The sequence below is a fragment of the Thamnophis elegans genome, chromosome 5, assembly GCF_009769535.1.
Source record: "Thamnophis elegans isolate rThaEle1 chromosome 5, rThaEle1.pri, whole genome shotgun sequence".
NCBI classification, from domain to species: domain Eukaryota; kingdom Metazoa; phylum Chordata; class Lepidosauria; order Squamata; family Colubridae; genus Thamnophis; species Thamnophis elegans.
Window position 1 is genome coordinate 15546860 of NC_045545.1, and position 25176 is coordinate 15572035.

Below are 25176 nucleotides of genomic sequence, written 5' to 3' on the forward strand. Positions count from 1 at the left end.
CATATTTCTTCCTATTTTCTAGATATCCATCATAGTTGGAAGATTTGTAAAAGATTGCATAGTGAAATTACATAATTAAAATATTTAGTGCTTGGAATTAAAATGCTTGGAATAACTTAAACAGTATCTTTATATTTTTAAATGAAAAGATTATGTGACAGTCCAAAGAATGGATTCAGACATCACCGCAATTTGCTTTTGGCTTTGTGTTTTGTATGAATCCAGTCACAGGTCTTATAAACAGAGATTTATTTCAAGACTGCAAAGTGTTTATACATTCATGGAGTCAAGGAGAGTATCAGGAGAAGAATAAAGTAATGCTCCCCATCCATTTCCTGACCTGCTTCTTCTTATAGTTTGTTCAGTCTTTACTCTGTAATGTGAGCGCTTTTAGCTCTTCCTCAGTGCTTTGCAACATATTTTGCAACATATATATTGCAACATATATATTGCAACATATTAAATTACCATTTAATATGTTGCAATATATTCAATAAACAATGATTAAGCATGTATTACCAATGTTTTAATATATATAAAGGGTTGGACAAACAGTTTTTGTATATATTATAATACAGAATGCATTTCTGTTTGCATTGTTTTTATAATTAGGTCGTGGGAAGATGCTATGAAAGATAAAGTTGCTTTTCAGGAAATGCTTCACGAGGCAGAGTTGGCAGTTAACTCGGCAGAAATGTTTTTGCCATCGTTTAAAGAAAGTCTTGTTAGAATTACAAAAGTAAGTTCAGTTAGTTATCTATAAAGGTAAGGTAAAGGTTCCCTTGCACATGCGTGCTAGTCATTTCCAGCTCTAGGGGGCGGTGCTCATCTCTGTTTTAAAGCGGAAGAGCCAGTGTTGTCCAAAGACATATCCGTGGTCATGTGGCTGGCATGACTAAACGTTGAAGGCACACGCTGTTCCCACCAAAGGTGTTTTCTAATTTTTCTACTTGCGTTTTTCTACTTGCGCTAGGGATTCAAACCGCTGAACTGCCGACCTTCTGATCAACAAGCTCAGCATCTTAGCCACTGAGCCACCGCATCCTCTAGTTATCTATAAACATTGCTAGATCAGGTGAACTGCAGATCATAAGAATTACGAGCAGAATTGTGATCATGGGAATTGATTGTTTTCGCTTTGTCTACTATCCTCTGACTAAATTTAGAAAGGCAACAGATCTTTCAGTGTTCAGTTCAGCACAAGAGACTGCAAAAAAAATATGAAGCTTGGGCTGGGTTTAAAAAAATATTTGGATATATTGAACATTATTGACATTGCTTCAGATTATCAGTTCATATCTGATTTGAAGTTTAATTTTGCTAAAGTTTTTTTAATGCTCCAGTAGTCATATGCATTGTAGCAAGCTGTTCTTCTATTTGAATAATATTACCTGTAAATTATCTGTATTTCAAGATGCCTCATTTTAAAATAATAATGTTAATGATAAAACTGACCTTAAAAACTTAAGAGTTTTTGGAGATTCATTTAACCATTTTTTTTAGGCCTGTTGTATTTCTGCTTCTGATGAAATAACAATTTCTATGCAAGAGAACTTACTGATAAAGGAGCTAGAAGCTATTCAAAAAATGAAGGAATTATTAAGCTGGCTATTAAAGTCAAGCAAGGAAAAAGAAGTAAGAAGCATGTAAATTATTGTGACCAAGTATAGCATGAATTAAAAGGGAAATAAATATTTGTAACTGTTTTGATGTAGGATTTCAAAGGGAAGTTGTGGTAATGGTAATGGTAATGGTAAATTTATTTATAGGCCGCCCTTTTCCCTGGGGGGACTCAGGGCGGCTTACAACAGATAGGGCGGGAAGACACACAATGACATATATAAATAACATATAATTAAAATAAAAGCAACATTCATTCATCATTCGGGTGGGGACAGACTATAATCTTTAACCCCAGGCCTGACGGGATAGCCAGATCTTGAGGGCTGTGCGGAAGGTCTGGAGGGTGGTGAGGGTACGAATCTCCACGGGGAGATCGTTCCAAAGGGTTGGAGCTACTACTGAAAAGTAGTGTGCATTCACAGAAAAATGTAACATAGATGCCAAATTTTCTGTACCTGTCTATTACCTATCAGAGTAATGATGTTTTCAGGTTTAGTAATCTGTCCCTAAAAATATGTTGCTTTACATATCTGAAGAAGCCACTCAATGACAGAGTAATTTAAGAATGGCTTATTAGATCAATTTGTAAATAAGCATTCCATCCATTCCATCCTAGAATGTTGTATAAACATTAAGCAGAAGTATTTACTTTCTCGAAATAAATCTACTTATATTATGCCCCTCACCAAAGGGGAAAGAAATCCTGGGTATTCCTCTTGTAGCAAAATAGCTGTTTGTAGACAAAATAGGTAGTTTACTGTGTCATGCCATTAGATTTTTCTTTTTAAATATTGTGTGCTTCTCCAATCCCTCAAGGGAAAAAAGCAAATGCAGAATTCATAAATAAGTTACCCTTTATTGCCTGAATAAGCAAAAATGAATGCAAAAGAAGTCATTAACAGAAGATAGATTTGTGGTAGTTGTCCCAAAGGTGCTTTTTCAAAAGGCACCTAGACTTTGCTTTTCCTTGAAAAAGCACCCTTGGGACAACCATGATCTGGATGATGGAGACATTTTGGGTAGTTCTGTTTTTATGAGTTATGTAGTTAGCATTTGGTAATGGGAGTAAGTTTTGCTTTGTTCTTTGTTCTCTAAATCATGTATAAATATAGCACATACTTATATATTTAATAGAAATGGGTGATCATTCACTTTCCAGATGTAGCAAACCTGCGTTCTTTGTTACTGGCTATGCTGGAATTGTAACGTTCAGAGCATCTGAAGGATTGCATGTTTCCTACTCTTTTAGGAAGATGAAGAATTTGATACTTCAGGAACTATATCAAACTATTATGTTGTATGTTTTTAAATGACAATGAAGCAATTTGACTCAGTTTCTCTTATTTTTAGATTATCGGTAATGAGACAAAAGATTTGGATCAGACTTTATCAGAAAGTAAAGTCTATGTTGAAGTAAGTTCTTTTTGCAACCTGTTCTGACCCAGCCTTTGCAGAAGCAAGAAACAGACACCTCGCAAAGAAAAACCCCTCTTAATTTACACATTGGGAATTAACACATTCACCAACAGTCATGCGATATATCACAACAGGCAACAGTCCTGCAAGAAGTTAACTGAAACAATAGTCCTTATCAGGTCATTGTGATAAATGCAAGGCTGTGAGCTCCCAGGTGGGAGGCTGCAAATTAAGTCAGTTCGAACAGAGAAATAGACAAATCTCAGTTCTGGCAAGACATTCTTTGTCGCATGAAATGCACAAGGAGCAAAGTTTCCAGAAATGCAAACAGTTATCTGCAACAAACCACTCCCCTTTCCTCCTATTTATTCCCCAGCCAGGGAGGGGCTACTCAGCATCCCCATTTGTTTTGCTTCCCAAGCCAACTCATTGTCCTTAGTTGTTCACCTCTCCTATCTGCTCTGTGCATACATGCATCTGGAATAGGCCCTAGCTGTTCCTCCTCCTCACTCATCTCTGACTCCGAAGGCAGCTGCCTCTCTCCTTCAGAAAGGCCCGACGGGCCTGGCTCTATCTCTGTATCCGATGCTGAGCATCCATCAGAGACTTCCCCAGGCCCCAGGCTCAAATTCTTCCCCAAACTCATTGTCTGAGTCTGGTGTGTCACATCACAACCGGGTTATCCTAGAGACTGCTTGCTTACTTAGGTACCAACGGTATAAGGAAATTGCTGAAGGCAGGTTGAAATATTGGCCTCAGGCTGGGTGCAAAGCCTGAGACCCCAAGGCAATATGCATTTCTGACAAAACCTTGTCATACTTGTTACTAAATTATTATTCAGAGTTATACATGGAGAAAATGATTAAATATGTGAAGAATCATATTGATTATTTTTAATAGTTTTGAAAGTCCTATGCAACAATTCCAGATCTTTTGTTTTTTGACTGCCATTGGTAGAGTTCTCTTGATATCTGTTACGTTTTCAGTAGCAGTCTCTCTCTCTTCCTCCTTCCCTCAGTCTGTCTGTGGGTAGGTGGGTGCATGCATGCAGTGGCCCATGCGTGCTTGTTGGTATGTGCCCATGTTTTTGAGTCAGTTTTGACTATTAGCAACTACCTGGGCAAATAACTGCTGGGGTTTTTTGCAAGGGTTTTGTAGAAGTGGCTTGCCATTGCCTCACTTCTAGGACTGAGAAAGTTTGGCTGGCCCAAGGACACTCAGCTAACTTTATGCCTTATGCGGGCTAGAACTCCTGGTCTCTAGTCTGGTGCCTAAACCACTACACTAAAGTGGTTCATTTTCAGTATTTGGGAGGGGAGGGGGGAATTAAGCACACTTAAGTAATAAATGTTGGCTATTTGATATGCGAATGACCCCTAGACGTTATACCTACTAGTAAGGATATAATTCATCTAAAAATAACAATCTCACAAACTTTTCCTGACAATGAGTCTTTTTTCTCCTTGTGTCTGAAGAGCCTCAGAAATGAAGTGATTCAACAAGAGAAGCATATTTTAGAGCTTTCAGATCAGCTTCAGCAAGAAAAAGTAAGTTATCGTGTTTGTTCAAGGAATATTTTTTTTTAAAAAATGTTTTATTTACATAATAAGAAGCTGTGCCTGGCTATAAGGTTATATGATAATCTCATTGCTTTTGGGATCTTTTGTCTTCAGGGTGTATTTGCTGTTTTAAACTTCAATCCCATATCTGGAAATATACTATACTGAACTGAATTTCCAGCTATATGGGAATGTAAGAATTATATTTGAATATATATACTGCTGTATTTTATCTATCCATTATTTATCTAAAATTTATTACGTAAGAATTTATGCTGATTGAATGTTTGAAGTAATTTTTTTTCTTGTACTCTACATTTTTACTAACATTTCTTGTGATTTTTCATTAAAGTATCAAACAGCCTTTATTTCTCGGCTCCTGCATTTATTTTCATAAATAAATTAGCTGCTTTGAGAATTAATTTGGAAGTAAAAATGGAGTAAAATCATAAAAATAAAAATTCGTAAATTTTTTTTATCATAAATGCTACAATTGCTAACCGATATGACTACTGTCTTGCAAATAAAAGGCTCAAGATGAGGTTTCTTTTCTTTTTAATTACTATTTTTCTTTTCCTGAGCTTCGTACTTTTCCCTGTGCTGAAAGAAAAATTCCAGCAATGCACCATGGAAGATGAGGGTTGAAACCTTTCAACCACAAGTGACTAGGAAAAGTATGAAGCCATTTATTGCTGTAAAAAGTAGGGCATTTAGAGAAGATAAAATAGTAATTTAGAAAAGACTTAACCCTGTTTCCCTATTTTTAGATATGGTGGCAACAAGGTAAAGCTCAACAATACTAAAAAATCATCACAGAAAGAAACACATTTTGAAACTCATCATCCTGTTTCATTCTGAGATATTTTATTATATTTCATTAACCCACAGATTCATTCAGAATATACAGATTGCACATTGTATGTGTTAATGGCTACAAGGGTTTTCTATGTTTTTTGTTGAAAAAGATCTTTCATATGCTCTGTGGAAGAAGGTCTAACTAAATTGTCTGGAAAAACTTCATGTTAAATTAGTAAATCTGATGTTGAATTCAATTATATTAGGAAACCATTTTTAGACTATAGTTTTATACATAAAATTTAGGGGTTTGGTTTTAAATACCCTATATTGCCAAAAGTATTCGCTCACCTGCCTTTATTCGCATATGAACTTACTGTAAGTGACATCCCATTCCTAATCCATAGTGTTCAATATGATGTCGGTCCACCCTTTACAGCTATAACAGCTTTAACTCTTCTGGGAAGGCTGTCCATAAGGTTTAGGAGTGTGTTTATGGGAATTTTTGACCATTCTTCCAGAAGCGCATTTGTGAGGTCACACACCGATGTTGGACGAGAAGGCCTGGCTCTCAGTCTCCGCTTTAATTCAACCCAAAGGTGTTCTGTCGGGTTGAGGTCAGGACTCTGTGCAGGCCAGTCAAGTTCATCCACACCAGACTCTGTCATCCATGTCTTTATGGACCTAGCTTTGTGCACTGGTGCACAGTCATGTTGGAAGAGGAAGGGGCCAGCTCCAAACTGTTCCCACAAAGTTGGGAGCATGGAATTGTCCAAAATGTCTTGGTATGCTGAAGCATTCAGAGTTCCTTTCACTGGAACTCAGAGTTCCTTTCACTGGAACTCAGAGTTCCTTTCACTGGAACTAAGGGGCCAAGCCCAGCTCTTGAAAAACAACCCCACACCATAATCCCCCCCCCTCCACCAAACTTTACACTTGTAACAATGCAGTCAGACAAATACCGTTCTGGCAACTGCCAAACCCAGACTCGTCCATCAGATTGCCAGATGGAGATGCGCAATTCTTTACTCCAGAGAACGCGTCTCCACTGCTCTAGAGTCCAGTGGCGGCGTGCTTTACACCACTGCATCCGACACTTTGCATTGCACTTGGTGATGTATGGCTTGGATGCAGCTGCTCAGCCATGGAAACCCATTCCATGAAGCTCTCTGCACACTGTTCTTGAGCTAATCTGAAGGCCACATGGCGTTTGGAGGTCTGTAGCGATTGACTCTGCAGAAAGTTGGCGACCGCTTCGCACTATGTGCCTCAGCATCCGCTGATCCCGTTCCGTCAGTTTACGTGGTCTACCACTTCGTGGCTGAGTTGCTGTCGTTCCCAAACATTTCCACATTCTTATAATACAGCCGACAGTTGACTGTGGAACATTTAGGAGCAAGGAAATTTCACGACTGGATTTGTTGCACAGGTGGCATCTTATCACAGTTCCACGCTGGAATCACTGAGCCCCTGAGAGTGACCCCTTCTTTCACAAATGTTTGTAAAAGCAGTCTGCATGCCTAGGTACTTGATTTTATACAACTGTGGCCATGGAAGTGATTGGAACACCTGATTCTGATTATCTGGATGGGTGAGCGAATACTTTTGGCAATATAGTGTATATTGATTGGTCATACTGTATAATCTACATATAATTTACAGGATTCTCTTAAAGCATTGTTTATCATCCATAATCACTCACTCTTTAAGAATTCAATTTCTGTTAACCAAATACCTTTAAACACAAATATGCTTGAATTGATACGAACTCTCTCACATTATAAGATATCAATGATGTATTAAAATATATTAATCATATGATATTTTAATTTGTTATATATTTGCCTATATTCAACTGTTTTGTATTTGGTTTTAGTCTGCATTATCTATTTCTATATTTTTAAAAACTATTTTTTGTCTTTTAAAAAGTCTATATTAGTTTGTAAATTAAATTATCTCTGGTTTCAACACTTGCTTCCTTATTCATATCGATCTGTATGCAATATAAGCATTTAAACTGGATTAGTAGAAGGATGGGGAGCACATATACACTGAATTAAAACTTCAGCATATCTCGCAGTGATCATGCCATATGCAGCTGTTATTAATTCAGTACTTAAAAACAAACAATTTGTTTTTTATGCAGCTTTTTGGAATTTATTTGGGCGTTTCTTTTATATTTTAGGCTAAGATACAAAAAACATACCGCCATTCTGAAGCAATACAAACAGTACAAACTCATCTACAGTCTCAGGTAGAAAAAAAAGAAGAAGAAAATAATCAGCTAAGAGCAAAATTTCAGGTTAGTTTTTTATAATTTTTGTTTCCTTAATAAACAGGTGGACATCTCTGAGTTGAGAAAGTAGTTATGTAAACTTTTATGCAAAATACAATTGAATGGGCTGCTTTCTTTAAAAAAAACCTTGCCTATTTGGCAGTCACAAATACATCTGCCAATAGATCTTTTTAATTCCATCAAAGCATGTTTTTCTTGGAGATAGAAAATAGCTAAATGTCATAGCTTGTGAAGGCCAGTAACCCAAGTTCAGATTCCAAACCAGGGATTTAAACAAATTTTCTGGTGAAAAAAATAGTTAGAATCTTTACCATGGCTAAATGGAAAAAATTCTGAAAACTTTATGTCTTTGTAATCTCTGACATATTTCATTTAAAAATTGCATTGAAATTTGAATTTTTTTCTTTGTATTTTTTTAAAAAATAGAAAATAACCCCATTGTTTATTTTTAATTTACATTCTAAAATATTATATTATTAAGTGTAACCACAATTGACAGATGTTGTAAATAATGTGAACATTCTGTCCATAAAGTTGTTTTATGTCAAGATTGTCATATTTTTGTCAAAATTACAGAACTGTGATGGTGACATCTAGTGGTAGCAGGAAATAAAACAGTAATATAGATTGTTACTGACATTTGTCCTTAAACTGGGCAAATGGCATATCCATTTATGCCGAACTAACCTGCTTGTATTTTAACATATGAATTATTCACAATTTCCTTCCATGTATTTCCAAGCAGATGCAAAAACATTTTTTTTTGCATTTTTGGAAGATTATCATACATTGCGTGGGCTACATTTGACTTGGCAGGCTTCAACTTACACAGGCCTGCTCTAACCTGGCTTGGTGGCTACAGAAATGGAAGTGTAGGACTGGAAAGTTTATATTGGAATAGTAGCTTAAAATATTTCCTCTTTAGATTGTCTGATCCAATTAAAGCATTATAAGGCAAACATTTTTGCACTCCTCAGCTTGATTTGTTACTTGATGCTGTTGTATAAAATGATTGTACTTGTACAGTGCCTTTTTAAAGACAGTGTTGTTCTCCTCTGCATGTAGACACTACTTTAATTGAAATATATGACTACTGGTTACCTAGGGGATTCCATACTAGAGAAACTTGTAAAAAGCCTTCTAGACTAGGATGGAGGTAGTTTGAGCCTGAAATAAGCATAAGCATTAGGCCTTGGTTCAGCAGAAATGAAATTTGCAGCCTCTCCCCTCCCCTCCTGTCCCTTTCTTTCCCCTCCTCTGTCATCTTACTAGTGCTGTCTCTTCCTTTGGTCCCCCGCTTCCTTTCCATTGTCACCACAACTGTGCCCGTGTGGCATATTACACTGGACCTACTCACGTTTTTCCAATCTTTTTCTTCCGTTCCCAATTTCATTTCGTAATCTGGATCAAATATCCATTTTTTGCTTCAAACAGTTTTCAGTACTTTTGTGCTTCCTTTATGTTCCACAAAAAAACATAAACCAGACTGATTTGATCTGATCAGAATGACTTCCTTTTAGTACTGGATTCAAAAGCCTGTTATCCTTGTTTATAGGGTTATCAATAAATTAAAGATTAGGGTATAGATCCATTTAACAATACTTGGAAGTAATCCCTTTGAATGCAAAAAAGAGTTTATTTCTGAGTAGATGTGCATAGGATTTACACTACTAATAAAATGGCATGACTTTTGATTGTGTAATAAATAATATTTTTCCAGAGAGCAGTAGCAGAATATTTCCCTCCCTTTCTCAGGCTTTCTGTTTATCCTTGAATATAGAGTTGATGTATGCTTGAGTCAGGTAGCCTCCATTAGTGTTCATATTTTCAGTACTTATTATGTCAGCTAGATATTCAAAATACTTTATCACACTGGTACATTTTAAATAGCCTTGATCCAGTAATGGAACTTATTCACATTTAGCCACTCTCAGCCCAACTCATCTCACAGGGTTCTTGTAGGAAAAATAGAAGGAAAGAGTGTTAGATATGCTCATCATCTTGAGTTATTTATAAAGATAATAAAGGTAGGATATTTTTTTAAAAATATAAAGACAAATATCTTTAGGGTCTCGTTAAGGTAGATTATATGTCAATTCTAGTCATCATTCACATTAATTTTCCTGTACTCAGAACACATTTAAAAATTTCTGTTGCAGACAATGGAGAAGAATATTGCTGAATGGAAGAGACAGGTTGGTGAATATAAGCAGAAAATTTTGGCTGAAAAGAAAAGGAAAGTGGAACGGAAGAACGCCCTGAAAAGAGCAGCTGTTGTTCAGAAACAAAGAGCTGAACAGATGAAAATAGTTGTCGAAAACTTATTTTCAAAAGTGAAAGAGAAGGTTAGTAACTGTAGAAGCCGAGGTGAGCGGATAGAAGAGTGATAGGTAGGCTGCCGATAGCTCCATAGTCGCTACTTTATGAGACCGCCCTCAACACGCCTTCAGAATTCCAGACATGCCTGCTGGTTTAAAAATGTTGCCGACACCTTCCTGAAAGGAAACTAATCATTGGCTAGTGATTTAATAGATAGAAATTCCAAGAGCCAAGGTGGCGCAGTGGTTAAATGCAGCACTGCAGGCTACTGCTAGATCAGCAGGTCAGCGGTTCAAATCTCACCGGCTCAGGGTTGACTCAGCCTTCCATCCTTCCGAGGTGGGTAAAATGAGGACCCAGATTGTTGGGGGCAATATGCTGACTCTCTGTAAACCGCTTAGAGATGCCTGAAAGGCCTATGAAGCGGTATATAAGTCTACTGCTATTGCTATTGCTACAAATTCATCTTCATATACGCACGTGCATGTTTACATTATTTTATGATGAAATACATATAAGGGTACTGGGATGACTTACAGGTAATCTTTGACTTTTGACTGCAACTGAGCCCAAAATTTCTGTTAAGCAAAACATTTGTTAAGAGAGTTCTGCCCCATTTTACGACCTTTCTTGTCACAGTTGTTAAGTGAACCTACCTCTGCAGCTGATAAGTTAGTAACCCGGTTGTTAAGTGAGTCTGGCTTCCCCATTGACTTTGATTGTGAGAAGGTCGCAAAAGGTTATCACATGACCTTGGGACACCGCAATAGTCATCATATGAACCAGCAGCCAAGCATCTGAATTAGAGATGCTGCAAATGTAACTATGAAAAATTGTCATAAGTCACTTTTTTCAGTGCCATTGTAACTTTGGACAGTCACTAAACAAACTGTTGTAAGTCAAGGACTATCTACTTATATCATGCACATACGTTGTTGGGAAATGTCTGGAAAAATTAACTGTTTTTATTCAAAGAAATCCATAAATGCATTCAGGTAATATTCAGCTAAATGATTAGAAAAAAATAGATTGGGTCTAATTTTGAGTAAGGTGTTGGACTATGGGCATTACATGCCACAATGCTGCTTGGTCCACAGGATTGCCTTCTCATGTATGCTATGTTTGGCTTCCCTACTTTATAAGATTTGCACATTTCGAAAAAGATTGGAAAATTTTCATATTTTGTAGGCAAATTAATTTTGTCGGGCTTCCATGGGAGGCAAAAAGAAAACGGCTGCTGCTTTAATGAGCTATGTAATTAAAACATCTTTAATGCAACTCATATATTAATTCAGTGGTGGGTTCCTACCGGTTCAGACCGGCTCAGCTGAACCGGTAGTGGTTTGGCAGCCTGGGTCGCTGGAACCGGCAGCGACCCAGGCCTGCCATCCCCCCAAACAGGTTCTCTGGACGGCACCATAGGTGCAACCATCTTGTTTTTTGCTTCTGCGCTTGCGCAGAGCAATTTTTATTGCAATGTGCGCGCAGCACGCATCAAGTGTGCAGCATGCCCACGAGCAAACCGGCAGTAGTGGCTGCCGGAACCCCTGTATTAATTGCACCTTTTTCAGGCACTGAAAGAAGGCTTGTTTAATGAATAGCAAAAAGGTGTTATAGCGGTACAAGATTCAAAGTACTTGTGTTTGTTTCTTTCATCTACGGCTTGGAAAAGTTGCTTTGTTTTTGATTTAGCTGACCTAGTTGAATGTTGTGCAGCGGTTATAAAGCCATCCAGTTGAATGCTGTGGCACAGACAAAAGGAGAATATTTGTAGTTCAGCGTTGAAATGAGGGGTCCTTGGTGCTCTCTGAACTTGGTTGTTTTACCAAACTAGGCAACATCATCAGTGCTAGATAAATATTGTAGCTGTAGTGTGTGTGTGTGTGTGTTTGTGTTTGTGTGTTTAACAATAAGCTTTCCTTAACTAGAACAGGTGTGTTTGTGAGTGTTTGTTGTAAGCAGTATTCTACTGCAGACTTGTAAATAAGCATACAAAGATTTCTAGCCTGGAAGATAAGGATCTAGGAGCTTTGTCCTACTAGCAATCCCTGGATTTCTGCCCTTTGCTCAGAGCGGAGGATTTTTCCAATAATCTTCTCAATTTGATTCTAAACAAGGAGAATGAGGGGAATCAATCATTGTTTCTCGTTCAGCATATTTGTTCCTCTAAACAGAACTTTCAGTTACCTGTGGCAACTGGTGAAGTGCAGTTCTACTGCAAAATGCTTTCCAGGTTCCAGTCGTTTTTTTTTAAAAAAGCGTATAATTCCAATAAGGATCTCATTGGGTTTGTTGATAGCAATCTCATTAGCATTTGCCAATCAGGCATTCCAGGCAGTTAAAACAGAAATGTTTCTGAGCAACCGTCTCTTATTCTTGCCTATAAACCTTTGGTGGATAATGAAGAAGAATTTACCAGGGATAACAATTAAAGGTTGTGGTCATTTCTTTGTCTTTTCTTAAAAAATGTTTCTGAACAAAACATTAATATTGTTCATTGAGGAAAAACATTCCTAGTGTTTTGGAAAATTCCACTGTGATATTGTTAGGTTATTTTACAGTTTACACTTTGAAGTGTTTTACAGGCATGGTTTTTTTTGTTTTTACTTTTTAAGTGATGTATTTATGGTGAGGTTTCAAATGTTACTCTGTGTTCTACTGCCATACCTTCAAAAACTGCTTTGAAGAAAAAATTCTCCTGAGCTTATGGAATTTGAAAGTGGGGTCCTTGTAAATACAAAGTCTAAATTTTGTATTATCTCCAGGAAATCCAGTTGTCGGAGGCATTTTCGGCTTCTAATATCTGGAAAAGTCATCACAAGATCATAATAGAGGAAAAAATCAAGTTAGAGGTCCAGGTTGAAACTTTAAAAAAGTAAGTAAATGCCTGTGGCTAAATAATTCTCTTTTTTAAAGGATACAACATAGCCTGTTTTCATTTGTCATGTAATGTATGTCATGTTTATAATTTCCATTCTCCTAGGATATTTTACTTGGACGTTTGATTGGAATCAACAAAATAAAAAGAACTAAATAAATAACAAGCTCCAACTTGACAATAGAGAAGTTTTTGGATTTCAGTCATTTTCCTGTGGCTTCAGTGGTTTTTAGAAATAAAACAGACTTACTGTGGGTCATTGAGTTGTGGTCATTTTTCCTAAGCAGTGAACTAGTTTGGAAAATATCTATGTTAAGTCTTTTTAGTGGGGCAACAATTACACTGCCTATCCATTATATTTTTTTAAAGACACAGAAGAAGATACAAAAGCATTATCATTAGTTAGTTCCTACCCTGCTTCTGTTATGGTAGATTTGTACCTACTGTGGTTCATTTGCAAGAAATTCATTTGGGATATAAATACTCACTTGGTCACCATTGGTGACTGTGGGTGAATAAACAGTCCTTTAGAGGAAGAATAGGTTGAATGTCTCTTCTGTTAGATGACTTGGTTTCCATAGTGGCTGTTGAAAGAAGGGGTTTCTCTTTGACCATGGCCAATGTTGAAAGAAGGCTGGTGAAGAGAGGCAGAATAATTTTCTTCTTCTCAAAGAAGCTGCTTCTTTGCAGCATTTTTTCTATAGCCAGTATAATAGGGTGTTTGCCACACCATTCCATCATTAGACTGCTTCACAGAAAGTAACTTACATGCATTTCAATGCCGGTAGTAGAGAAGAGCATTTCCACTTCATTGTAATTGCAGAGAGGAAAGTTAATTCTTCTGTTAGGGATTAGATATTTTCCCATCAATCTGCAAACACTGATGAAGTCAGCTGTGGGTCAAACCTTATTAAACTTGTTAGTATAAAAGATATTGCCGGGCACCTTTTTTCTTCCACCATAGTCAAACAAGGTTCTGCTCTAATGTCTATAACAGGGGTGTCAAACTCACGTCGTCACGGAGGCGTCACGTGACGTATGGGGACGTTTTCCCCCTTCGCTAAACTGGGTGTGGCCAACACGTGACGCATCCGGCTCATGGGGCGGGAGTTTGACAGCCCTGGTCTATAACAAGGAGCATTTGAGTTTCTGGGGTCTATAAAAATTTCCAGCTGTTGCAGTAACAGGACTGTGCCATGTATAGAACTTATTGAGTGTGATAAACGGTGAAATATATCATAATTAATCTGATTAGTTACTAGGAATAGCATAGATAAAATCATACACCTCTTTTCTAGTGCAGTTGTATAATGTAGTGTTTTGGAGCCATACAAACTGGGTGTCACTGCAGTTTTTATTAAGGTGACTGCTGGAAAAATACAGCACAACATACCACAAAGTAGAGGGACATAAGACGTTGCTATTCTTGAATAAATCTTAAATTCCCAATCAATCAATTTAATTAAGTCTTTCTTTTTCATGTCATCCGTTAGAATAAGTAAATTTTATTTATTGAAACACAGTTTTCTATATTAATTGCTAAAGACATATTAATGGCTAAAGATGTTGTATTTTAAACTTGAAAGGCAGACCACAGACCTTGTAATGGATCTAAACAGAATAGAAGAGGATGAAAGAAAGTCAACAAACAAGATTATCCAAAAGATTAATTTTGTTGCTTCTGAAAATAAAAAGATTTCTACAGAAAATTCAAGGCTAAAGGCAAGTTATCGAAAGTTTTATCTATAGTAAAGCGTTACTCAGTCTAACTTCCTCAATGAAATTCCAAAAGTTCTTTCCCTAAATAATTTTAGAAGACTGTCTTGATTTGCTGAAAATACACTAATGGAAATTTTCCTGCCTAATCCTTCTGTGAAAGTCTTCATTTTGGATGGAAAGCTTTCAAAGTTCATTCTAGTTTTCAAAATGTATATTAACAAAGATTTTCAGTTTAATAGGAGACTTATTCAGAAGTAAATACAAGATTCAGCTTATAATATTGAATGTTATGTATCCTACATTTAAGAATCCCAAATGTTTTTTTACTACATTTTTCACAATTACATTTTTCACGACTAGTGCTTATACAAGTTGTGTTCAATTGTAGGCATCCCTAGACGATTTGGAAGCAGATTTTATTACTGCAGAAGCGGAACTTAAAAATTTACATGAACAAGTGCATCAACAAGAAGAACTGGTTGAACAGTATAAAATTGAGGTAAGTTTGCCATGAACATAATTTGGATGATACAGCATTTCCTCATTATACATCATATGAATTGAAGGTATGCATTTCCTATTATTCTAGCAATCCTACCGCAGTTTAGAGCAGAATTATTCAGGTCATAAACCTCTTCATAAATTTCAGATTGTTCAACAATCTCAAAACATGTATTTTTGAAAATTTAATAAATACTATTTTCACAAATAGTGCTATGAAAAATAATAATAATAATAACAACAACTTTTGGGAATCAATAATGACCACTTTAAGGAATTCTGGTTTAGAGCCTTACATTTATTGGAGCTATGCATAACATAAAAAACACACTTCATTTTAAAATCAAAACAAAGCAATCTCATGCACATTATCCCATCAAAATCTTCAAAGTTAGCTGCATTGCAACAGGAAAAAAATGAAAATGGCACGTGCTGTATTTCATATATAGGAAGTGATAAGAACACAATATGAAGTTATTGTTTTCTCTTTTTTTAACACCAGCTGAGCAAAATAAATGGGTTTTACATAGGCACATTGCTTTCTTTCATAATTTTCATTTCTTCTATAGAATCTATGTTTGAAAAATACATTTGGAGATTCATTGCTCTCAAGTTTCTGTCCCAGTTTTGCAAAATCCTCTGAAATGTCTAGTGTCATGCCTTTGTCATATTGTAAATTGCACTTTTCTCTTTCTTGTCTGGAACATTAGTCCCCTCTAGTGTTCCATTTTTGTAATCACAAAGTCTAGGTTTCTATGTTTTTTTTTAATTTTCAAATTTCAGCCAGTTATAACATTCCTAATAGATTAAAAAATTATATTCCCACACAGATATTATTTTGTTTACTCAGCTTTTCAAATTTTTTAGCAAAAGTCTTAATATTCTAATTTCGTCTGTTACCTCAATTCATTTAAAAGTTTCTTCAGTTAAATTCTTACTTAGCTTTTTGCATTTATTTTTAAAATCTTTAAACTGTAAGTTAATTTTTCTTTTGTTCTGGGATGAAGATTTACTTACCAGGTAGTTTTTTAAACTTCTTGTATGGGAAAGCTCTTTTAGGTTTAAAATAATTGTAAATCCAAAGGCTTTAAAAAGTGAGATTAGATGATCCCAGTGTCTTTAAAGTCTCCATCACTGTTAAGAGCTTTTGATGGCTTCTCTCGTCTCTTGGTGCCTAAGAACAGCCATCCAGAGCACAAGTGGACAATCTTTGTGTCTAGAAAGTTCAGTTGAACTGTTCTTATTTTTCTTTGCTGCGTTGTCATCTCCACTACTTTGGAAAAGTTTATTTCACTGTTCCTCCCCTGGAAGTCCATCAATTTTTAGAAATAGCTTGCCAATTCCTTCTTATGATTGAGAAAAGTGACCAGCCCAATGTCATCCAGCTGGTTTTGTGGCTATGGCAGGGCTAGAACTCACAGCCTCCTGTATTCTAGTCTGATTCCTTAACCATTACACCAAATAGGCTTTTAGCAACAAAGGAAGGGGATGCTAAATAATGATACTCTTTGGGTGTCAAGTATGCTATGTTCACCATTAAGTGACATGATCCTAAACGTGGCATGACAAAACCGCGCTAGTCAAAATCGTGATGATAAAATTGCGGCGCTAAAGCCGCGACGTCATCACCGCCGTGACAACAGCGCGGCAACAGAAGGGCGCTTTAAAACGGCGCCGCGGCAGAAAGCCAACTTCAATTAAGGTAAGGGTTAGGATTAGGTTTAGGGGTTTGTTTTAGGGTTAGGTTTAGCGTTAGGGTTAGGTTTAGGGTACTGAGTGCTTGGGAATGCGCGATTTTGCCCTACGCGATTATGTCATTGCGGTAGGGTCGCATTTTTCCTTAGCGCTTAGAACGGCGCGAATTAGTCTTCGCGCTTATGTCTCCGTGGATAAGGGCTTCGCGGATTTGTGGTGGAACCAATCCTAAATCTAGTCCAAATAATATTGCTGCATGTATGCTTTAATATATGTATATAAATGACAATAATATAAATAAATAAAATATTGTCCTAGGTGGCAAAATTAGAAGTGGAAGCTGAAGAACTGAGAACAAGATATGAAAAGATCATGCATGACAGCAGAACTATAACAGAAGGCAGAGATGTAGAAAGGGATGCGGTAGGTGGTTCCAATCTATAGTAAATTCTTTGTGTTCCATTCTTTGGTTTATGGTTTGATTGCAGGAAAGTAAACAAAGTGACTGAACTCTTATGTTTTTTCCCTCCACTCCTGATGCCATTATGCAGATGAAGAGCCAAACGGAGGCTCGCCAGAAGGAGGTAGAATATGCCCGTGGCTTACAGAAAGCAGCTGAAGAGAAACTGCAGAAGTATCAGGAAAGCCTACTCTCCTGCCAAAAGAGCTGCGTAGAAAAATCCAAAACCCTTAGGGAGCTGCAGGCTCAGGTGCTTCGAGAATAAAACTTTCCTGCTTGATATTTAAACCAGCACCGAAAAATATTTTTTAAAAAAACTGGCAACTTGGCTCTCATCCTGAACATTGGCTATCATCAACTTTTTAAAAAAAATGGGTGTGGTTTTTTTTAAAGCTAACTCCAATTTTTCAAGGAATTATACGTCCCAAATTGTTCTTTTCTGTTGTTTTTAAGTAGGTGTTATATCAGATTCATTTCAAAGTGGGAATTTGGAAATAAAATGGCCCCAATACTTTGGGACCAGTATTATTCAAAAATTAGTTGCTCCCAGATAGGAAGGGTAGTTGGGACGCAAATGAGTGTCTTTTCAGTAGTAACAATTGAACAAATACTTTGCATTCCGCTGGGAATTTTAAAAATGTTATATGCAGGTAGTCCTAAACTTAGTGCCATTTGGAACTGGAATTTTCTCTTGATAAATGATGAGGGGTTAAAGATTGGAGAGGAATGGGAGTATGGATTGGAAAGGGTTGGGTCTTGGAGGATATATGGGGATGTGGCACCGGTCAAGAGGGTACACAGGTGTGAGGGAGGCACGGGGTTACGTAAAAAAAATTAATTGCTATCTATTTTAAGAACTCTTTGGATGGGCCTGAAAGTAGCAAATAACAAAGCTGATATAATAAAATGGAAGAATAATGTGATTGTTTATTATTTTATTATTATCCCACCTTTATAAAGGTGGCAGAGATATCTAATACTTCTTTCCCCTCCTATTTCTCCCCAACAACAACCCTGCGAAGAGAGTTATGCTGAGAGTTTTCCATGCAAGCAATCCTTCCATCCACATACCTTATTCAGGAGCAATACTTTTTAACAGCTGTCTGAAAATGTTCTGACATACAGTGATTACAAAATTTCAATTTTGCTGAAATTATCTTTATCTCTCTTATTGAAGCTGTTTCAATAAGAAGTCACTATCCAAACAAGCGTGCTTCCAAATACATGGTTGCATGCTGCATAGCAATACACACAACTTTTGAAATTCAAAGGCAGGGTTTTTGTTTTGTTTTGTTTATCTAATATGTTTGTAAGTCCCTTTCCAGCAAATGAAGATGGACTCAGCTGAACACTTGTTGAAATAATAGAAAACAAGTCCATTCTCCTGTGCGCTGCTTGGAGAGTCCAAGCATGGGTTAAATTCAGTCTATTCGCCCAAGGACTGAGTTAATTTTCTTAGCCTCTCCTCCTCTCCTCGTTGAGGACCAGTTCAAATACTCAGTCCAGCCCAGTTCGGATGCGTTTTTGGGGAGTTCCTCAGTTTTTGGGTGAATAGGCCGGGAACTCTCCTAGTTAGATAGAGATTTTCTTATTTTTGTCATTCATCATAGTCAGGAGAAAAATTACTCTTTAAAACGAGGTTGCTATTAAACTGCTGAGAGGAAATTCCTGGCTCTCCATTTGCTAACCGAGCCGAGGTTCATTGGGGCGCTTGTCCGGCGGCAAGCGTGGGGGCGGCAGGAGGCTTTCTCCCGCCTCCCAGCTGTCATTTAACTGTTTATCTCCGGAGATCTTGGCAGAGGCTCTGGATTGCATCTGGTAGCTCCCTTATCACCCGAAGAAGCACGGCAGCCACTTTGAAGCTGTTTCGGCGCGCTTTGGAGCTCCAGCCATTGCAGCTACCACACTTTCACTTTCACTCTCAGCAAGCAGATAGCCGCGGGGGAGTTTTTTAGCCTTACTTCGGGGCGCTGGCAAGGCTTCCTCCCCCAAGAAGACCTACAGCAAGCGGCATGGCAGAGCTTTGGCCCTCGGGTCATATTCCCGTCCAAAGGACATTTCTGTGTGGCACGCAGCTTCTATCGACTTGCGCCTATGCCAGGCCTACTGCTTTTGCAGCCTTGAAGACTACAGATGAAGACATCATGGCTGAAAGAAGCAAGAGGGCGCTAGAGGACAATCCAGAACCATCATTGAAACGCAGTAGGCCAGATCCACCTGAGGTGGAAAAAGGGATCAAGGGCACTAAAGGGAAGGGGACCCCTAACTCCAGAGGTGACAAAGCCATATGCAAGGCTGAGGCCCGCAGGCATAGGGCTCTAGAAAAGACCTTTGAAAGGACCAGAAGATACTCCACTTCATCTGGACAGCCATCTAGGGATCCTAGTCCTTTGCCCCAGCTTCAAGAAGTTTTTCTCAATGTGAGGGCGGACTGGCTGAGCTGGACGACCATCAACAACATGGAATGGCGTCTTCATCCAACCACCTTCCACCACATCACACTCAGGTATCACACTCAGGTTCGGGCTTCCAGTGATCGATCTGTTCTCCAGTCTGGCCAACTCTCAACTCTCGAGGTTCTTCTCAAGATATGCCACAACGCAAGTGGAGGGGACCGATGTTCTGCGCTGCCGTTGACTGAAAGGCCTCGTGTACGCCTTCCCACCACTGCCGCTCATTCCAGAGGTGATCCAGAGGATTCTGGCAGAAGGACAGAGATTCTTCTCATTGCACCTCATTGGCCCAGGAGATCCTGGTATGCAGACCTTGTCAGTCTTTCCACTCGCAGGCCATGGAGGATACCTCAGGAGATGCTTTCCCTCAGCCAGGGGGCTATAGTACATCCAGATCCCAGTTGGCCGTCTGGTCCTTGAGGGGGAACTCCTGAGGAAAGACAACCTGTCTGACAAAGTCATTCGTACCATACAGGCATCGCGCCGTCCTTCAACGACTCACATTTATGAAGTCACCTGGGCAGCCTTCGATTCCTGGTCCCACGACATCGTCGCAGCTTCAGCTACAGTACCACAGCTGCTTGAATTTTTGCAGGAGGGGTTGGACAAGGGTTTGGCACCCAACACTCTTCGCCGTCAAGTTGCTGCCCTGTCCACCATCTTAACTAGACATTCTTCAGTGTCCTTGGGGCAGATTCTCAGGTGAAAAGCTTCCTAAAAGGTGCTTCCAACTTACATCCGCCTACTGTTCATAAGTTTCCCACATGGGACCGTCTCCTTATTCTCAGAACTCTCACACAAACTCCATTTGAGCCGATCCGGTCCATTGGTCTTCGGCACCTGACCTTGAAAACTGTTTTCCTCATAACCATTACATCAGCCAGGAGGGTGTCGGAGCTGGCAGCTCTCTCGGTTCGTGAAGACTTGTGTACATTTCATGCTGACCGTATCATTCTCCGGTTAGATCCGGCCTTTCTGCCGAAAGTGAACTCTCTGTTTCACAGGACTCAAGAAGTAATGCTCCCTAACTTCTGCCTTCATCCTCAGCATCCCAAAGAGCACACTTGGCACAAGCTAGATGTTCGGCGGACCTACAACAGGGCAAAGCTGTACCACCTAGGGTAATGGCACACTCTACAAGGAGTGCTGCCACCACGGCCGCATGGGCGACGCAGGTTCCCGTGGAGGAAATATGTCGGGCAGCCACATGGACTTCTCCAACCTTATTCATTAAACACTATCGCATTGACTCCTACACCGCAGCCGAGGCCGCCTTTGGGAGGAGGGTGTTACAACAAGTTGTAGCGACTCCACGCACCTTGGATGTTTCTGTTTCCCTCCCTGGGACTGCATAGCTTGGGTATGTCCCATGCTTAGATTCTCCAAGCAGCGCACAGGAGAATGACGGCTTACCTGAACGGTTGTTCTCTGGGCGCTGCAGAAGAGTCCAACCCCGCCCTGGGGTTTACTCCCTCTCTTCAGGATCGCTTCAGCGGTGTGGAGCAAAGACACTTGAACATAACTGGAAGACACATTGTGCACGCGTCGTTACAGACCAACATCTTCGTTTTTGAACTGGTCCTCAATGAGGAGAGGAGGCGTGGCTAAGAAAATTAACTCAGTCCTTGGGCGAATAGACTGAATTTAACCTATGCTTGGACTCTCCCGCAGCACCCAGAGAACAACCGTTCAGGTAAGCCAATGGTCATTTCCTGTTAAGCTTAATTCAGAAGGTGAGAAGAACCAGAACAGGATCTAAAGAATTGATCCTGATGTCCATACCTTCTTGTGTGTAGGGCAGATGGGAAAGCAATTCTTGAAAACAGCTGTGGGTACATAATGGTTAAAATGCAGGATTGCAGGCTAATTCTGCTGACTGCCAGCATTCAAATCTGACTGGCTCGTTGACTCACCTTTCCATGCTTCTGTGGTCGGTAAAATGAGGACCCAGATTGTTGGGAATAATATGCTGACTCTGTAAACTGTTCAGAGGGGATTGTTAAGCACTGTGAAATGGTATATAAGTCTAAGTGCTATCGCAATTTTCCCTGAACTGGATCTTCCACAATCTTGGATTTTTGTATATTACTCTTGCAAAATACAATCCGACTAGTTAGTATTTACAGTGGGTTTATCCACCAATATTGCAGCTAGTTTCACAGCAGTCCATTCCTATATATCTTTGCTAACATTTCTCCCCTTTTTTAAACAGATAAATCATAGTGATGAATTTTTGAAACAGCTTTCCTTGGAGGAGGAAAATTACAACATTCAGCTAAAATATGAGGAAGTTAAAAGGTAAGTGTGATACTTGCTTTTCTTCATTTCATTTCATTTATTATATTTATATGCCGCCCTTTTCCCTCGAAGGGGACTCAGGGCGGCTAACAAATCAAAATCAGGGAAGGGGGGGGTACAGACAAAAAATAAAAAATAAACGATACATAACAATACATAATTTAAAAACACACAACAGTCATACCATTCAAGACGGGGGCAACAGCTCTTTAGCCCCAGGCCTGTCGGAACAGCCAGGTTTTAACGGCTTTGCGGAAGGCCTGGAGGGTGGTGAGGATTCGAATCTCCACGGGGAGTTCGTTCCAAAGGGTCGGAGCAACCACAGAGAAGGCTCTCCTCCGGGTAGTTGCCAGTCGACACTGGCCGGCGGATGGAATTCGGAGGAGGCCTAATCTGTGGGATCTAATCGGTCTAGCGGAGGTGATTGGCAGCAGGCGGTCTCTCAAGTACCCGGGTCCAATACCATGAAGGGCTTTATAAGTGACGACTAGCGCCTTGAAGCGTATCCGAAGACCAATAGGCAGCCAGTGCAGCTCGCGGAGGATAGGTGTTACGTGGGTGAACCGAGGTGCACCCACGATCGCTCGCGCGGCTGCATTCTGGACAAGCTGAAGTCTCCGAATGCTCTTCAAGGGCTGCCCCATGTAGAGCACGTTGCAGTAGTCCAGTCAAAGCTACTTATTCCTACTTATTTCTCTGTGTGGTATTCTTACGCTTGTATATATATTTGACTTAAAAGAAAGCTAGAAGAAATTGAATTGCAAAACACAGAACTGGAAAATCAGTTGGTGACTCAAGAAGATAGCCTTCAGAAAACCGAACTGCAGTTTAAACAGAAACTTACAGAATATGATGCTTTAGCAAGACAGCTAGAAGCTGCTTTGGAAGATGGAAGGAAACAGGTAAAATTAATATTGATGGTGAATGTTTTGTTAATGAAATTAAGAATAATACGTTTCAGATAATTACAGATAGTTATACAGATAGTTCTCGACTTATGAATACAATTTAGCCCAAAATTTCTGTTGCTAAGTCAGACACTTGTTAAGTGAGTTTTGTCCCATTTTATATCCTTTCTTTGCCCAGTTGTCAAGTGAATCATTGCAGGTGTTAAGTTAGTCATATGGTTGTTAAGTGAATCTGGCTTCTCCCTTGACTTTTTTTGTGGGAAGGTCACAAAAGGGAATCACGTGACCCTGGGATGCTGCAACCATCATAAATATGAGTCAGTTGCCAAGCATCTGAATTTTTATCACCATGGGGATACTGCAGCGGTCGTAAGGTGAAAAATGGTCAGAAGTCACTTTTTCCAGTGCCATTGTAACTTTGAATGGTTACTAGATGAACTGTTGTAAGCCGAGGATACACACACACAATGATTACGATTAAAGGAGAATTATATATAATCACAGAACAATTGTTATATTACAAAAGAATTTCCTTTTCAATTTCCTTTTTCCCTTCCTGTGCAAAAGTTCTAGATCAAAACCCATCCTAATTGTTCCTCTAAACTAATTGCACATCGTAATATAAGTATCTTTTGAATTTCCTGCTATTGTGAAATTTGGTTTTTAAAAAGGGCAAAATATATATATTTAGCAATGTGCCTTTTATGAAAGGAAAATGCATTCAGGAATGTGTAAAGACACATTCAATTTTAAATTCTTAACATTGTAGTGAAATGTAAAGGTGGAGTATAAAAGATGCATAAAAAAGAATTACGCTTGAAATAAATTGCTCAGTTTATCTGAAACCTAGTGGTTCTTATTCCCATTGGCCTTTAGACAACTAAAATGAATGCCAGTATGCCTAATCTTTAGTACGTCTAAGGCATGCCTCTGTCTGGGTATCTATCCTTGAAATAATTTCCATCTTAGAGAAAATCCTTTGATTCCCTTTTTATTTGATCTCTACGCATGTTCTTATATAATGTATTAGACAGTTTATTCAGGTGTAAAAGACCAGGTTCCACCTGAAGGCTGAATTAAACTGATTTATTACTTAACGGTTTAGAATCTTCTCAACTAACAGTTAGCATCTGCTTGGATTTAGATAAGGGTCCACAGAATTCAATGGGTGTTGGATTTAATCTGTTCGTGTCTATGTAGGGATTTTAGGCTTATCTCTCTTTTAACTCCACCCCCAGGTTTTGTAGCTCCTACAGAAACATACTGAAAATCTGCTTAAATTCAAATTAATCCATGAAAAAAGGAAAGCATGGAGAAAAATAAATTTTAAATCCTCATTTTGAAAAAAAAATCATCCTGATAAACAAATATAAAAATGTTAACCAGAGAGACTTAAGATAAAATTACTAATTATCTTTTAAAAACACCAAATTGCAGCAAATTGATTTTGCTGGAATAGCCACAAAGGGAGCTTTTCTTTCTCTGATAATATAACTAACAGCAAGGATTGAACCAAAATTCTTTTCTGGATCATAACCTTCCTCTCTAGGAAAAAATGTTCAATTAGTTTCTCTAAGTGGACAAAGGTTCAGTCAATATTTGGTTTCAAAGATAGATACAGCTTTTAACAAAAGTAAAATTTGATATTTTAGTCTGAGCCAAGAAGTCGGCAGTCAAAATTATAAAAATAGTATCATTTCTATTTGAGTGATTATTGAAAACGGTAGTAGTCTTTTGGGAAATATTCATATTAAACTTGAAGGTTAATGTAAACAAATCATAAATATATCATTTCAATCTATTTTTTAAATACATTTTTCTGTTAAAAAATATAGATTTCTATAACAGACAAGCATGTTGGTGACCACTCACGGAAACAAAATAGTTTACTGTTGAAGTTGAAAAATTATGTAATTCAAGTGAACCTTAAGATGTTTAATTCTTACAGTTAGCAGAGGAACTAGGAAAGATTAATTCTAAGGAGCGATCTTTTCAGTTGAAAATATTGGATCTAGAAAATGAATTAAGACAGAAGAAAAAAGAAAAGAAAGAGCTATCCAAAAGACTGGACAGTGTAAGTAGACTTTTTTTTCATATCCAAAAGCTAGATGTGTGTACTGCAATAACATTTCATCTAGCTTAAGACTGATAATTCTTTTTATTATTTCAGTATTACTTTAATTTGCCTTAAACTTTTAAAACTCATTAGATTTCCATAAGAATTTAAAAAGATCAAACACATTGTATCTAGTAAAT

The 25176-nt window shown here is 38.3% G+C and overlaps 1 protein-coding gene across 6 annotated transcripts in view; it reads left to right on the plus strand.

Moving 5' to 3' along the window:
• Positions 1–25176, plus strand: part of ODF2L (outer dense fiber of sperm tails 2 like) — a 41047-nt gene that overhangs the window by 12650 nt on the left and 3221 nt on the right. For 5 of the 6 annotated variants that reach the window (XR_004255478.1, XR_004255479.1, XM_032218183.1 and 2 more), the window contains 14 exons: positions 613–739; positions 1504–1635; positions 2974–3036; positions 4515–4586; positions 7579–7695; positions 9849–10034; positions 12774–12883; positions 14473–14608; positions 14994–15104; positions 17120–17224; positions 17353–17511; positions 21927–22012; positions 22752–22914; positions 24869–24994. Coding sequence is in view for 4 of the 6 variants with exons in the window: in XM_032218183.1 (XP_032074074.1) it covers positions 613–739; positions 1504–1635; positions 2974–3036; positions 4515–4586; positions 7579–7695; positions 9849–10034; positions 12774–12883; positions 14473–14608; positions 14994–15104; positions 17120–17224; positions 17353–17511; positions 21927–22012; positions 22752–22914; positions 24869–24994 (1693 nt within the window). In the remaining 2 variants the exon portion in view is untranslated. The remainder of the gene's footprint in view (positions 1–612; positions 740–1503; positions 1636–2973; positions 3037–4514; positions 4587–7578; positions 7696–9848; positions 10035–12773; positions 12884–14472; positions 14609–14993; positions 15105–17119; positions 17225–17352; positions 17512–21926; positions 22013–22751; positions 22915–24868; positions 24995–25176) is intronic. The other variant, XM_032218185.1, reaches the window with a different exon arrangement.